Source organism: Sceloporus occidentalis, unplaced genomic scaffold (assembly GCF_023333645.1).
Source record: "Sceloporus occidentalis isolate IW3139 unplaced genomic scaffold, rSceOcc1.0.p SCAF_7, whole genome shotgun sequence".
Taxonomy (NCBI): domain Eukaryota; kingdom Metazoa; phylum Chordata; class Lepidosauria; order Squamata; family Phrynosomatidae; genus Sceloporus; species Sceloporus occidentalis.
This window is the reverse complement of record NW_028316987.1, coordinates 54808649-54823213: the sequence shown is the minus strand read 5'-3', so window position 1 is coordinate 54823213 and position 14565 is coordinate 54808649. Positions and strand designations below refer to the sequence as shown.

The 14565-nt window shown below is 38.6% G+C and overlaps 1 protein-coding gene across 6 annotated transcripts in view; it reads right to left on the bottom strand.

Moving 5' to 3' along the window:
- RFTN1 (raftlin, lipid raft linker 1) overlaps positions 1–14565 on the bottom strand; it is a 147055-nt gene that overhangs the window by 60776 nt on the left and 71714 nt on the right. For all 6 annotated transcript variants that reach the window (XR_016281931.1, XM_089532988.1, XM_089532989.1 and 3 more), the window contains one exon: positions 3100–3430. Coding sequence is in view for 5 of the 6 variants with exons in the window: in XM_089532988.1 (XP_089389114.1) it covers positions 3100–3430 (331 nt within the window). In the remaining variant the exon portion in view is untranslated. The remainder of the gene's footprint in view (positions 1–3099; positions 3431–14565) is intronic.

The window sequence follows — 14565 nt, the reverse complement described above, 5'->3', positions numbered from 1 at the left end:
CAAATACATTTATTCCAGCAAAACAGAAATAAAACAAAAACAAACCAGGGACTGTCTTGTCAAAGATAAGACAGACATTGTGAGGAATACAAGTAATCTTTCCCTCTGTGCTCATATGGGAGGAACAAAGATGAATGCCAAAACTTGAATAGGTTTTCCAGGTTGGATAGGAAAAGGAAATGCTGACTAGGGTCAGAAAGCAGTAATCGGGAAATCAGATGTACTGTGGGAGAAAATACTGTGGCACAGTAAGATACCTCATTTTTCTCATGCAAATACAATCACAGAACAGATTTCCCCAAATCTGTACTTTGTTAGCACTACCACCAAAGAACAGCATGCAAGAAATATTCCCAAGAAAAAATATACATGAAGAAAAGATAGCCCTAATCAGAAAATAAATGGTTTCTCTGATTGCTTCAAGACATAACTATACTGTTTGTTCCACATTATCATAGCAGTATTGGTTCCACCTATCTCATTGCCTACATCCCACTATAGTCTATGATCCTCAGTACTATTACTGTAACATCTCAGACACAAGATTAGAAGTAGGGCAAACAACCATGTGGTTCCTGTCAAAGCTCCCACACATGACAATTTCCTCTGTTCTTCCCCCGATGGCTTGAAGCACACTCAACAGTTTCTTAATCTTAACAGTGACCTGGAGTCAAAACCCAAGACAGTTTTGAAAGCTGTGGAAACAATACAACAGAGGTTCTCAACCTTCCCAATGCCATGATCCTTTAATACAGTTCCTCATGTTGTGGTGACCCTCAACCATAAAATTGCAGTGTCTCGGTTCCTAAGACCATCAGACTCCTGCGTGAAAGGGTCGTTCAACCACCAAAGGGGTTGCGACCCACAGGTTGAGAACCGCTGCAATACAACATACAATATTTTACTGGAAAACTTAACATAGAAGTAAGCAAAAAAACCTTTGAAAGGTAACCTAAAACAGATCAGAAGAGAAAGTTGATTGTGAGCTTTATCCAATGTTGGACTTCTGATCACAGAAGAGTGACTTTAGCTTAAAGAAGAGATGCAATCTCACCTTTTTGATGTAGGTTCAAAGCACCTCAAAAATCTGCTCTAGAGCACCTCAGAGCATGTTTTCAGTACCAGTTTAAGACTGAAAATGGGGAAGGGGCTGAGCACTATCATAAGCATCCCATTAGATCTATGACTATGGCGGGTTACAGACCGCCATTAGGGATGTCCTGAGGACGTCCCAGTTTGAAAAAGGGGTGTCTCTTCCAGAAGCCCCTAACCCTATCACGGACAGAGTCTGTGACAAATGGTGGCTGCCGTTCCACACGGCCGCCGCCATATTGACGTAGCGGACGCTGTGCGTCCGCACGTCGCGCCCCGGAAGTGACGCCGTGAGTGCGCTACTAGTGCCTCGCGGCGTCTCTTACGGGGTCCAGGAAGGAGCGCGATTTCCGTGCTTCTTCCTCGGAGCGTCTGGGAGCTGCGCGGTTTGGCCGCTGCGGCTCCCGGACGTTGAAAGCGGAGGCGGAGCCAGACCACCGCAATCCAGCGGTCTGTAACGTGCCCCCAAGTGATAAACATTGGTTAAAATCTCGCTTGTGTTTCAGCTAAGACAGGTTTTCTTTTTTCACTTTTAAACTTTTGCAGTTCAATTTATGTATCTTTCAAAGGTCTCTATTTAGGAAAAAAAGGAAAAGAATCAAACCCTGGTTCTTCATGAGGAAAAATTATCTTCATTATTAAGACATTGCATTTTATTATACTGTAATACGTTTTGTTCTTTGTGATGGCTTTGGACTAAAAAGTATTTCTGTTGTTGTTACTGTTAATAGCATCTCTTTTTTCTTCAGTGAAAAATTCATGTACTACTACTCTACAACCTATGGGAAATCCTTGCAAGTTTTCCCCTCAATAAATGCAGGAAGCCTAAAAGAGATTACAGTAGCACTACACTTGATCTTAGCCAAAAAGCCGAGTAGCAATAGATTACAGTAGTATGTCTACTAGAGGTAAGATGTTTATCTCATACACAGCAGAAAGGGGAACTTGTACTCCTCCAACACAACAACATGTTCCGCATTTTTAGCCCCACAATAATAGGAGTCAGCCCTTGAAGTTGCAACTGTAGAATTGCAAAAAAAAAGTCTTCAAAAATAGTATACCTTTTGTGCCATGAAGAAGAAAAAGCCTGTAAAGTCTATTATGTAATAATGTACTGACTGAGTTGTTGCTTTCCAGCTATCCCCCTTAGTCATTTAAAACAAAAAGTATGACTGAGCGTTGTAAAGAAAGACAGAAAGGCAGGCAGGCTTAAAATCCTGCCAGATGGGCCTAGTTAACTATTTTAAAATATATGATGAATCTTAACTTGTATGCTACAAATTATACTAAAGGGATAGGTATGAATAACTCCTCTCCAGTTTAAGGAAAGTTCACAAAGAATTAAATTCTCAAAAGGCAGAGATGTTCAATGTTTTTTAGATGCATGTTATAAAATAGCTAGCAGACCCATCACAATTCTGGGGTTTTCTGTTTTTATGCAATGCTGCACTAGTTTAAACTGAATAGTTAGCATCTCTCAAGAGACACTATTGTAGATATCATTCAAAACAGCCTGCTACAGATTATTGTGGCATATCGAGATTTAGTTCATAAACAAGGTATTGCTTTAAATCTTTGCTGCTGCAGTAGAAGTAGCTGAAATCAAAGCAGTAGTAATCTTGCTCTCAGGTGAGTGTTATTAAGCAATCAAGCCAAACTATACCAAAATGAATACTAAAAGTACTGACTATACCTTACAATAAAAAGGAAAAGGATCACCAAGTAGCATCACCACAAATATTATTTGTGTATTCTTGGGTCTGCCTATATATATTTTGTGAATTGACCCACCATCTTGTTGATACATTTCGATATGCATCCTCTGAGAGTGGTAAACGAAATCATAAAGCATTATCTGTACTAATAATTCTAGAATCAACTAAAAGGCTTGTGAAATTATTCTTTGGAAATATCACAATTATACAACAAATAGTATAGAATCCAGCCTCAACACAACACTGAGCTAACTTATTTACAGTATCCTTGGGGAAGCACTTGCATTCTTACCTTGAAGATGGCCTCTATTTTCTCCAACTGAGCTTAAACTGAGATGTTCAGCAATCTGCCCTTCATCTCCTGGATCCTCATTGAGGTCTACACACTGTTCATCATCTTCCCCCCTTACTTCTTGAACGTGGCATCCATTAGTATAGTTTGCTTTGTCATGATCCGGTGAAGCACAATCATCAGGAAACTCTGATGGATTTTTGCCACCTTTTAACTCTCTGGAGCTGTTGCTGGCAGATGTTACAGCACTGTTGCTCTTGGAGTTCATCTGGAAATCATATTGAGGTATGATTCCAACAAACCTCAAGCCCCGACTTGCTGCATCTTGAATCTATAAAACCAATATAAATTACATTTTAATTTACACATTGTCCTCCTGGAACCAAAGTGTTTCAAATATACCATACACACCAGGTGAAAGACTATTAATTTTATGGTTTACTTTTCTCTCACATGGAAAATAAAGATCTCATTGGATTTGTAAAATACATTCCAAAGAAGCACACTGGAATGCACTCCTTAAAAAATACATGTGAAGATAAAATGTAAACACAGGGAAGATTATGGAACATAGAGTATGTTACAAGAGTTTTATGAGTTTTCCCCATTTGTTCTAAGAGTAGCATGCATTGCATGAAAGTAGCATGTGGGTGTAATTTCTCTTAGATTTTAGTCCATCCCCAATAATTTTTGCACCTATGTTTTAATTATTTAAAAGTAACAATGCAGAAACAACACAATTTTAAAAAACAGGACTGAAAATTTGTATTCTATTTTTTTTAATATTTTTTGGCCAGGAACAGTGCAAGATCAAGGCCACCATTATTTTCTGCTAATAACTTTTTATATTTTGGGATGCTAGTGGTCTCTAGGGGTTTGAGTGGAAATTGTCACATATGTTTGTGGTTTGGGGGTGGATGTTCTGTTCAGTTGTCAGGCAAAAAAAAAATCACACCAACATTTGCTTATTTTTTCCACAATTAATTGGAGAGTTTGGAGTCTCTGAAGGGCTGGAAAAGTGAGGTTTAGGGGATGCATATGATATGTTGGCTGCACTTTCTCTGTCTATGAACTAGAAGGTCAGATACAGGGAAGAGCTGGCACAAAAGTAGAAGGCACTATGAAAAAAAAGATGCATGTTGGACCTGGTGGTCATGGGGAATCACCAAGTTAAGACATAAGAATTTAGAAGTGCAGTTAATTAAAGATTCTAGAAAATTAATTATGCCTAGAAATGGAAGTTTAATAGGAGAATGAAGCTAACATACTTGAATGACTTACACTGAATGAAGAACTGCAAACCATAACTATGTAGTAAAAGAAAATAAATAATTGCAGAGTTGCCAGGAATTATTTTTATGAGCAAAGAGGGGATAAGTGTAGAGGATAATACACTGTGAACTAATGTTTTACTGTACATTTTAAGCTTTAAAAAAAACCTTCATGAAATGAGACATCCCTAAATCACCTAAAATTGCACCCCCAAAGAACAATGTATTAATGTCACAAGTAAATGTTACTTAAATGGTGGGGGGGGGGGGGAGAGTGACATTCTATGTTCTTATACTGTTTCTTTAAAAGCAACTTTGTTAGCCCCTTGTCACCAAACAAGCAATGTGTTACAGATAACATCATTATTTTGAATGTGCTATTTCCAAACTTTGGAGTACACTGGTGCAGCAAAAGTGCTTCAGAAACAACAGCCATTTTACAAGACGGTATAAGGGAAAGCTGTACAGGGAACATATCAAACAAACAGAAAAATATGCTAAATGAAGATGTAAAACACCTGAATCCAAGGAAGCCTGGACAGAATCGTGTTCCTGTTGCCAAGTTACCCTTCTCCCCTCCTACTGCAGGCCCCCGTAATCTCCTTGAAAATCCATTCCCCTGCAACCTGGAAGTTCTGCAGCATACAAGGAAAGGGAGACTAATAGACAAAATTCTCCCACTTCACATAAGTGCTGGCAAAAGTGAGAGAATTTCTCTACTTGTTCAAGTAGGCATATGTGTATCATGATGGATTTTCTTGCTTTCTGAAACCCAAATCGTAACTGTGAAAAAGAATTTTTAATGGAACAACAAAGCAAGACAGTTATATAATACAGATACTAACTTATAGAAAACTGTTATCAATTAGTTATGGTGGAGCATAGATGACAATGTACCCTATATTATGCAAAACTGTCCTATAGGTCCCAGCAGCTGAGCCATCATTTACTAACACTGAGAGTTCTCCAGCAGGACAAATAACAATATGATGTCAGTCCTGTACTTTGCTATTATACTAAAAATATGTATGAATGGTTCACTGCAACAGATAAATTAATAACTATGAGACAGAGAGGCACAGTAGGGTTGCCACATGTGCTCATAATTAGAAGTTCAAGCATAATCTCATTATTTAAAAACACGACATTAGAATGAGCAGGGCCTTTTCCCTCATACCCACAGATTTTAGGTACACAGTGCCAGTAACTCCCATTATTAGGAATCCAAATCAAGACAATGCAAGCTATTTCAAATGCAAATAAGAAAGAATCAATTCTACACATGAGCTGCATCCTGACAAAGAAGTCAGGCCAAAGAAACAGTCATTTTTAATAAAACTTTTTTATCTTTTTTCTTTTTAGAAATGGAGGAACTTTCATTGTTTTTTTCCTGCAAATGCTATTCAGCTTCCTGACAGCAATGCTACTCCATTGAACACCTGGATGACAGAGAAAGCTTCCTCTTTTATACAATGGTAGCAGTTTATGTGCTCAACTGTGTGAGGGCAGGAACTGAAGACTGTTTCCTCGGAAAACAAGAGAAAGCTAAATGTCACCATTGCAGATTCTGGAACCAGAGACTGGATTTGTGAGTAAGAGTGTAAAGGTGAGACAAGCTATTCAGGACTAGACTGTAAACAGAAATCTAAGATGACTCACAAGCCTGAGAATCAAGAACCAGGATATAAATGTTAAAGAACAAGCCACAAGTCAGATTTAACAATCAATTTACGGTAGTCCTAAAGTCTAGGGCAAAAAATATCATATACCCCCAGGTAACCCTGCCTGAGTTTAAGATCTTTGGGTTAAGGCCTTCCCTTGGTCCCACCACCATAGCAAGCATTTTTGCTGCGGACTTGGGAGACAGCCTTTTCCATGGTTGCTTACAGATTATGGAATTCCCTCCCACAGGTGGTTTGGTTGGCCCTCTCTCTCCTTTCTTTTCACTGGAGGCTAGGGCGTTTTTCTTAAAGCAGGTGTAAGGCTGAAAATCTCTGTAGCAGAAAGGATTTGTAATGGGCTGCTGTATTTTTGTTTTTAAATCACGATCCATGATTTTATTTAGTTTTAATCTTGTTTTTAATTGTACTATTATTTAATGCTTTTAAAACTTTTGTATACACAGTATTTTAATTGTATCTTGCTTTTTACATGTTGTAGGCTGCCCTGGGTCCTGTATAAGAAGAGAGGCAGGTTATAAATCAATAAATAAATACATTTGCTGTGAAAACCTACACTCTTAGTCTTTTCATGCACCTTTTTCATCAGTTTGAATGCTGCACAAACTAAATATTACGTGGTAGGAAAAGAAACTTGGGCTGATAGAAGCTGCAGCTTTTGCTGATTTGAATGTGACATAATTTCCTTTCCGTAAGAAAAGCTATATAGTTTTCAATTTCAGTGCTGAAAGTTACACAGTGCAGTTTTATGTGCATGCTGCAAAACGTCATAGAAAAATTGTACAGGGGGAAGCCACATGTGTCTTGAAGCTATATGTGTCTCGAATCTAGGGAATGAAAAACATGTTCTCGACACCCTCTGGAATTGGAAAAATTGAGATTTGCCATCTCTATACCACATTAATCTTTTCAAACCACACTTCTTGATTGGAAGTCGAGAAGCAGAAAGGACCAGCAATTCATCTGTAGAGGAAAATAGTCTACATATGCTCAGAATTTTCAGATTATTTTCTTAGTAAGAATTTTTAGAAATTTCAGATTAAGAATTCCATATTAAAAATTCTCTAGTCTTCATTTGATTATCAGTATGGCAGCTATCCATATTTCTGTACTTGAGGTCAATTAGTGTCCTCTAACTGAAATCACTCTTCAGTAGCCTTTAACAAGCAAAGCACCTGAAGAATTAGTGATGTATTAGTGGGGGTGGAAAGAAAACAGAGAGCTTTATCGCACTGGGTTCTCGGCCCGGCCCGGCAGGAAACAGAAACGAGTGGGGGATGGATTTTACCACACACACCCGTCCCTCACTCGTTCCGTTCCCCCTCTCTTCCCTGCCCATTCCGTTCCAGAGGGAAAGCTTTTTGAGAACTGTTCAGAACAGTTCTCAAAAATTTTCCCCTCTGGAACGGATTAAGAACGGAAGAGAGGGGGAACGGAACGAATGAGGGACAGGTGCGTGCGGTAAAATCTGTCCCCCACTCGTCCCTACTCCTTCCGTTCCGTGCTCAGAACGGAACGGAACGGAAGGAACGGAAGGAACGCAGTGTGATAAAGCTCAGAGATACAGATAGATGACAAACTGAATTGATGAGGTTGTAAAATGAGATCTCATGCTTTGGAACAGCCTTCCTGATCTAACATTTTCCAGATATCCTGGAATCCCATGATTATCAGGCAGTACTCATATCATGGACTTTGTAGTCAATTTGAGAAAAATTCCAGATTGGAAGAATGCAACTGACCTTTGGAGGAGCCAACAGCAAGATATGCTTTCCTAAAGTGAACAGTAAGAACCTCTGTGCCATCATCTCTAAATCCTACAGTCTAGCCCAACACTAACAATCTAATCAACAGTTTAATCAACAATTTAATTAGATAAACTGGTATAATTTATCAAATGAAACAATTTCAGTTACTATTGCTAATATTAGTGAATTCACATTCCAATTTCTAAAAGTTAATGCTATTAAATTAATTTTCATAGCTAATGTTTCAAGCTCTGCCTACCTCATTGAACAGAGAGTATGAGAGTAATATGGGATGACCACACATATGGGAAATATGTAATATTGAGCATCTGATAGTAAAATAATGGAAACCACCAGTGTGGTTTCCCCACTGCAGCTATGACTTATCCTAACACCTCCCAGAGGGAATATTTTGTGCCAAGACTTCTGACTGGCCACTGTTGCTTTGGCCAACTCTGAGCAGTGGCTCAGAGCAGGCCCTGGTCAAAGTCTCACAATGGCATTGCTATTGCAGGATTTTGAGTGCCAGGTCTCAGGGAGTCCAGAGTTGGAAGTCCCATAGGGACTTGAAATGATGAAATATTCCATTGAAATAGTGGAAACCAGCAGTGTGGTTTCCCAACTGCAGCTATGACTTACTCCAACACCTCCCAGAAGGGGTACTTTTGTGCCAAGCCTTCTGGCCAGCCACTACTGCTTTGGCCCAATCTGAGCAGTGGCTCAGAGCAGGCCCTGGTCAAGGTCTCGCAATGGCATCACTATTGTGGGATTTCGAGTGCCGGCTCTCAGGGCAAAGCCTCATAGGACAGCAAGTCCTATGGGACTTCATCCAAGACTTGGCAGGCTTATAACGCTGTGCCCAAGCAGCTATCAGCCATTTTTGGTGATGTTGGATTCAGGCACCTGAGACCTGTGAAGGAAAGGAAAGGCACAAACACTTGGAACATGTAAGCCACTTAATCAATCCTATTAATTATCTCCCCCCATTCCTGAGAACATATAATTTTAAAACCAGTGTAATAGAGCAGCATATGTCATTTTATCGTGAGAAAGTTATTTATCCCCAGGAAGTATCAATTAATTGGATAAGAATGATATTTTTAAAAAGAAAAAAGTACTTATAACAGAAGATTGGTATTCCCTCCACTGTCACAGGGAACTAGACGATAGCATATGTTTTGCATTAAGCTGTATGTTTTAAAGGGGCTTTGTATAAATAAATTAACTAGCATTAAAACCACAGGGAGATCAAATAACTTTGGAATTCATATTATATGTAGGTTTAGTAATTTCTCAATTGCATGAAGCTACATCCCATTTTACACTGATGTTAGTATGAAGGATAGAGTAATAAAATACACTTTATTGACAAGAATAAAAAGTACATTGCACTTTGCCATTAGATAGCAAAACAAAAAGGTTTAGCTTTCCAAAATACTATAAAACGTTGGAATTAATTTCTATTTGTTTTTGAATCAAAATAAATATATGGGTTTTGCTGAATAGAAACAGGTTTACTGCATTAAGAGCCAGTTTTACAGACAGTGCATGGGCCCCCAGAATCTTGAGGCAATATGGCTCTCTTTAAGATGCCATGTACAAATGGAAGAGATTTTCTTTCATTTCAGCTTAATTCATCCTTTAAAGACTTAAAACATACTATTCTAGTCACAATTTACTTGTTAGTACACAGACCATATTAAAAAATAATAAATTACTGATACATGATTTGGAACACTTTTATTCTTGGAAGAGAGCCAGTGTGGTGTACTGATTTGAGGGGTGGACTGGAAAACCAGAGTTCGAAATTCTGCTCTGCCATGGAACTCCTATGGGATTGTTTTGGCCTTCAACTCCCTATGGTATTTCTTGGTCAAGTCTTTCAGTTTTGGAGAAACACAATGGCAAACTTCTTCTGAATAAATCTTGCCAAGCAAACTCTATGATAGGGTCACCATAGGTCAAGAATCCACTTGAAGGCACACAACAATTCAAAAGATATAGCCAAAAGTATATATACTATCGGGAAATGCAGTGAATGACCCAGAAAGGGATCTTTGAGTTGTGGCAGATAGCTCAATGAAAATATCAACGGATGGATCTATGAGAAACATAGACTCCATGTTGTCGATCATTAGGGGAAAAACACACACACAAAGACCCTGTTACAAATACATATGCTAATATAGTGGGCCCTCAGCATCCACTGGGGCATTGTTCAAGGATTCTCTGTGGATACCAAAATCTATGGCTGCTCTAGTCTAATTATACAATGGCATAGTAAAATGGCACACCTTATATAAAATGGCAAAATCAAAGTCTGCCTTGTGGAATGTTTTGGGAGAGATTGAATATGGTGGGTGGGTAGTTGAATTCGTGGATGCAGAATCCATGGATGCAGAGCACAAACTGTATTATATAAAGCCTTTATGACTCTATTATACAACCACACTTTGAATAATAGGCATGGTCCTGAAAGTATGTATTTGGTCCCTTCAAGTCTCTTGCTGATTTATAGTAATCCCAAGAAATTCATAGGATTTTCTTAAGAAAGGAATACTTAACAGTTGTTTTGTCAGTTCCTTCTTCTGAAATATAACTCATAGTACCTAGTATTCATTGGTGGTCTCCCATTACATCATTTAAAAAAAAAAATACTGACCAGCAGGAAAAAGCACAAAAATGGCAATCAAATTACTCCCCCCAAAAATTTAAGAGATTAGAAAAAATCGAAGCCAGTTTAATCCAGCACCGTTCTGTTCATCAATCAATCAATCAAACAAACAAATAAATAAATAAATAAAATGGTGGATTTTGGAAGACTTTATGGCAAACATACACATGGCTCTGGGGAGAAATTGGATTAAAGACAATGCCATTCAGCTTTTGTAGGTTAATTTGTTTTCTAATTTGGAAAAAAAAGAATTGTGCATGTCTTTATGTGTCAGCCATGCCAGATATGGCAACAGATAGTTTCATGTTACACTTCAGTGCTAATGGATATATACAATAGCATATTTCAGCACAATGCCAACCATTCTTTTTGACGCAGTTCTATCAAAATAACCTCCAAGACCGGGAAATATTATGAGCGTCTAAGAACCACCTTGACCACAGGCCCAACATTCAGCACAAAAGAGTTCAGTGAGCAAAGTAGCTATTACTTTGATCTCATTTACACAGTTTTCATAAACTGTAGCAAATTTCACAACAAATAATAACAACAAATCACAGGATTAGAAAAAGGGTGTGAGAAGAATATTGCTTCTTTAAGAGACAAGGCAGCCTGGTTATTAGTCAGTATACAATTAGACTTCTATTTTATTTTTTAAAGCAGTCAGACCAGACACACAAAAGAAACCTTTAAAAAAATAGGAGCAACAATGAATTATTATTATTATTATTATTATTATTATTAAGTTTTATTTCTATAGCGCTGTAAATTTACACAGCACTGTACATACAATGAATGAATCAATGCATTAATTGAAAGGAAGCGAGCCCCCCTATAAATGTGGTTTGTGGACTGCAGGATGATTGATGCCTGATCCTAGTTTTTTTTAATGCCTGTAGCAGGAACCATTTCAGTGAAGGTTGAGAGTAGTGACCAAGATCTCTTGACATTTGGACTTACAAATTAAGGCAGTGTTTACCTTCCAATGACCATTCTCACACCTGCACACACAAATACTAAAACCAAGATAAACAGATGGGGAAAACAGATGTCTTTCACTACTCAAGGGAGTACTTTTTCTAAATATAGTGTTAATTGTATTAATGTTGATTGTCATAATGGTCAAGACACAGCATCATCAGACAGATCTATGTCTAGCAATTCTACTCTGCAAAAATCTACCTTTTCAGTGCCCCAACCAAAGGGTTTCCAACAAAAGATCAAGGCATGGGGAAATGATACAAGCAGCACTGTCTTGGTTTTAGGGTGCACTCACAGGTGGAGAGACTGAGTTGCAACTGCTGTCTCAATGCATCCTTCAGAGAACTGCAGATGCAATTTCCTGCCACCTCAATCTGCAGTGCCTTGGAAACTCTTGAGTTGGGATACAGCCTCATTCAAAAGGTAGTTTTTTGGGGGGTTATGTTCACTTTTTAGCAACAGTAAACATGGATCCCAAAAGTTATGAAATCATAAATCCAGTTTACAATCAAATAACTACTGAACAGGATATCAGTCAATGTCACAAATCGCTGCATGTTCACCTTGGAAAAAATCCTATGCTAATAGTGGTGTTGCAGGAAGAGAAAACATTTGTTTCTGGAGGCTTTTGTTGTTGTGTGTCTCCAAGTCATTTTTTTACTTATGGCGACCCTAAGGCAAAACTGTAATGGGGGTGCAATTGCCATCCTCAGAGGATGAGAGAGTGTGACTTGCCCAAGGAGTTTCATGGCTGAGCCTGGATTCAAACCCTGTTGTCCAGAGTAATAGTCCAATGCTCAAACCACTACATCATACTGGTTTCTGGAGGCAGAAGCACCAATAACCATAATAAAATAATAAAATATACCAGATAAACGGGTTTTCAACTTTTAAAAACTGGCTGCTCAGGCTACATGTTTACAGCCATAGTAATTCCCCAAGGAGATATAACTTATAAAATGTAGGGGGATCTCATGCAATGTCAACCCAACAGTATAAGAGTACAGGAATAATGGGCAGTGAAATCTATGTCCAAATTTTGTTAGGTGTTCTTAGAAAGATGTTGTTTATTATGAACTTTATCCTGTCTATTACATTGAGAGCTTCACATATCTCATACAAGTTACAGACAAGATTTCACAAAACACCAAATAAATGTAGCAGGACAATTTAATAAAATCAAGGCCAACTTATAGGATAAGGACTTTCGCCTCACACATGGCAGATTTAGAAACATGAGTGTTCCAAACTTTGTTTAACTGTTTTGACGCCAGGAAGTGGAATTTCTTGGCTTTCACCCCATACAAACATATGCTCCACTACTACTAGCATACATTAATTCAATCCAGCTTGCAGTATTTTAGATTGACTTGGATAGTTTCACAAACTAATCATTAGACCAAAGTAGTTATTTCACTAATACTTTAAAAAGAGGCTTTGGCATGATTCATGACATAAAAAACATTGGGTTTAACCAAGTTATAATCAGACATCAGTACTTTGAGCCAGGAAAGGCAACTCCTCAATGCTCAGCTAGACACTACATTCTTTAGATAAATCCAGTCCAATCTGTCAAGGTACCAAATCAAGTTCTATAATATAGTTGGCTCATCCGGTACAGATATGAGACAAACATGTACTGAGATGGTACACTTCCTTAAAAAATTCAAATTACCTTCACAGAGTATATACTGTGTAAGCTGTTCCAGGGTGACATTTATATGAAATAAACACAAAGGTGTTGTTATTTTTATGTACAAGTGAAACACTGTGCAGCCATAGATTGGTTAAAATTACAAGTATACTTCAGTTAACCAAGTCTCTGACAAAGAAACTTCCTTTTGGTTTTTTTGTGGTTTTTTCGGGCTATGTGGCCATGTTCTAGAAAATTTTCCTGACGTTTCGCCAGCACCTGTGGCTGGCATCTTCAGAGAATGCTTTGCCTGGAAAAAGTTGGGTGTATATATAGTATGTGAGCCTGGGAATGCAGGAGTGGTTTGCATGTGTATTGTTTTGTGCTGATGGCCAGCCTCAGGCTGGGAGGCTAATGCAAAGGAGGATTAATGTCTGCTAATTGGTGATCATTATCTGCTGGGAAAGCCCCTGACTCTGAATGGTTTTCCATTTGCATTTGCTGAGTCCTTATTTTGTTATTCCTCAGGACTGGTAGCCAAATTTTGTTCATTTTAAGGTGAACAAAGTGTGGACGTAGCAGTGCAGTAGATTTTGTAACTGTTTCAAATTTTCTATTGGACAAGATGATTTTAACATTGATGAGCTTCCTGGGGATCGCCATGGCAGCTTGGAGCATCCTCTGGTCACTCCCCATTCGGCATGGGACTGCACCAAGGCTGGCTAACATGGCCCAAACCCAACTGCAAATGGAGTGCAAAAAAAATCACTCCTTGCCAGCACTCCATTGCAGAGCACGGCGGTGGCCAGCCTCAAGACTGCAGCATCTAGTCACTGCAGTTCCACACCAAACAAAAAGCAACCTGAGCTGCAGAAGCCAGAGGCCACTCCAAGCTGCTGGTCTACTTGACCCCTAAGATCAACCTCCAGCAGAGTCATGCTGGAGGACCTAGAGACTCCTAGAGAGAACATATTACTCAAATTCATGAATAATCTAATCTGCTAAAACCAAAGCCTCAAAATGCCTTATAATCCAGGAAACTGAAGACTGTGTCGTTACTGCATCCCTTTCCTCAGTCATTAAAATTGTCTACAAACTACATAAAGTTTAAGTTTCTACACGAGTTTCTGTAAAATACATCAGGTTTAAAAACTATTCAGGAATTTGAATATCCACTTCATTAGGCCTACAACACAAAATAACTAAGACTGGTCAATATGCAGCACACACAACAGGCAATTATAGGTTATTCTGCTTGTTGAAGAGTGCCACTTGAAATTTCATAAATCGGCAGTGATGCTGTCATCCAACGGCCACCATGCTGATTGATGGAAACTGTAGTCCAAAACATGTGGAGGCCATTAGTTTGGGGAAGGCTGCTGTAATCCTACTCATTTTCCACAAAAATCCATTTTCTGAGTTCTGCAGATAACAAATTGAGTGTGATCTCATCTTTCAGCCAGAATTCTGTCAGATACAT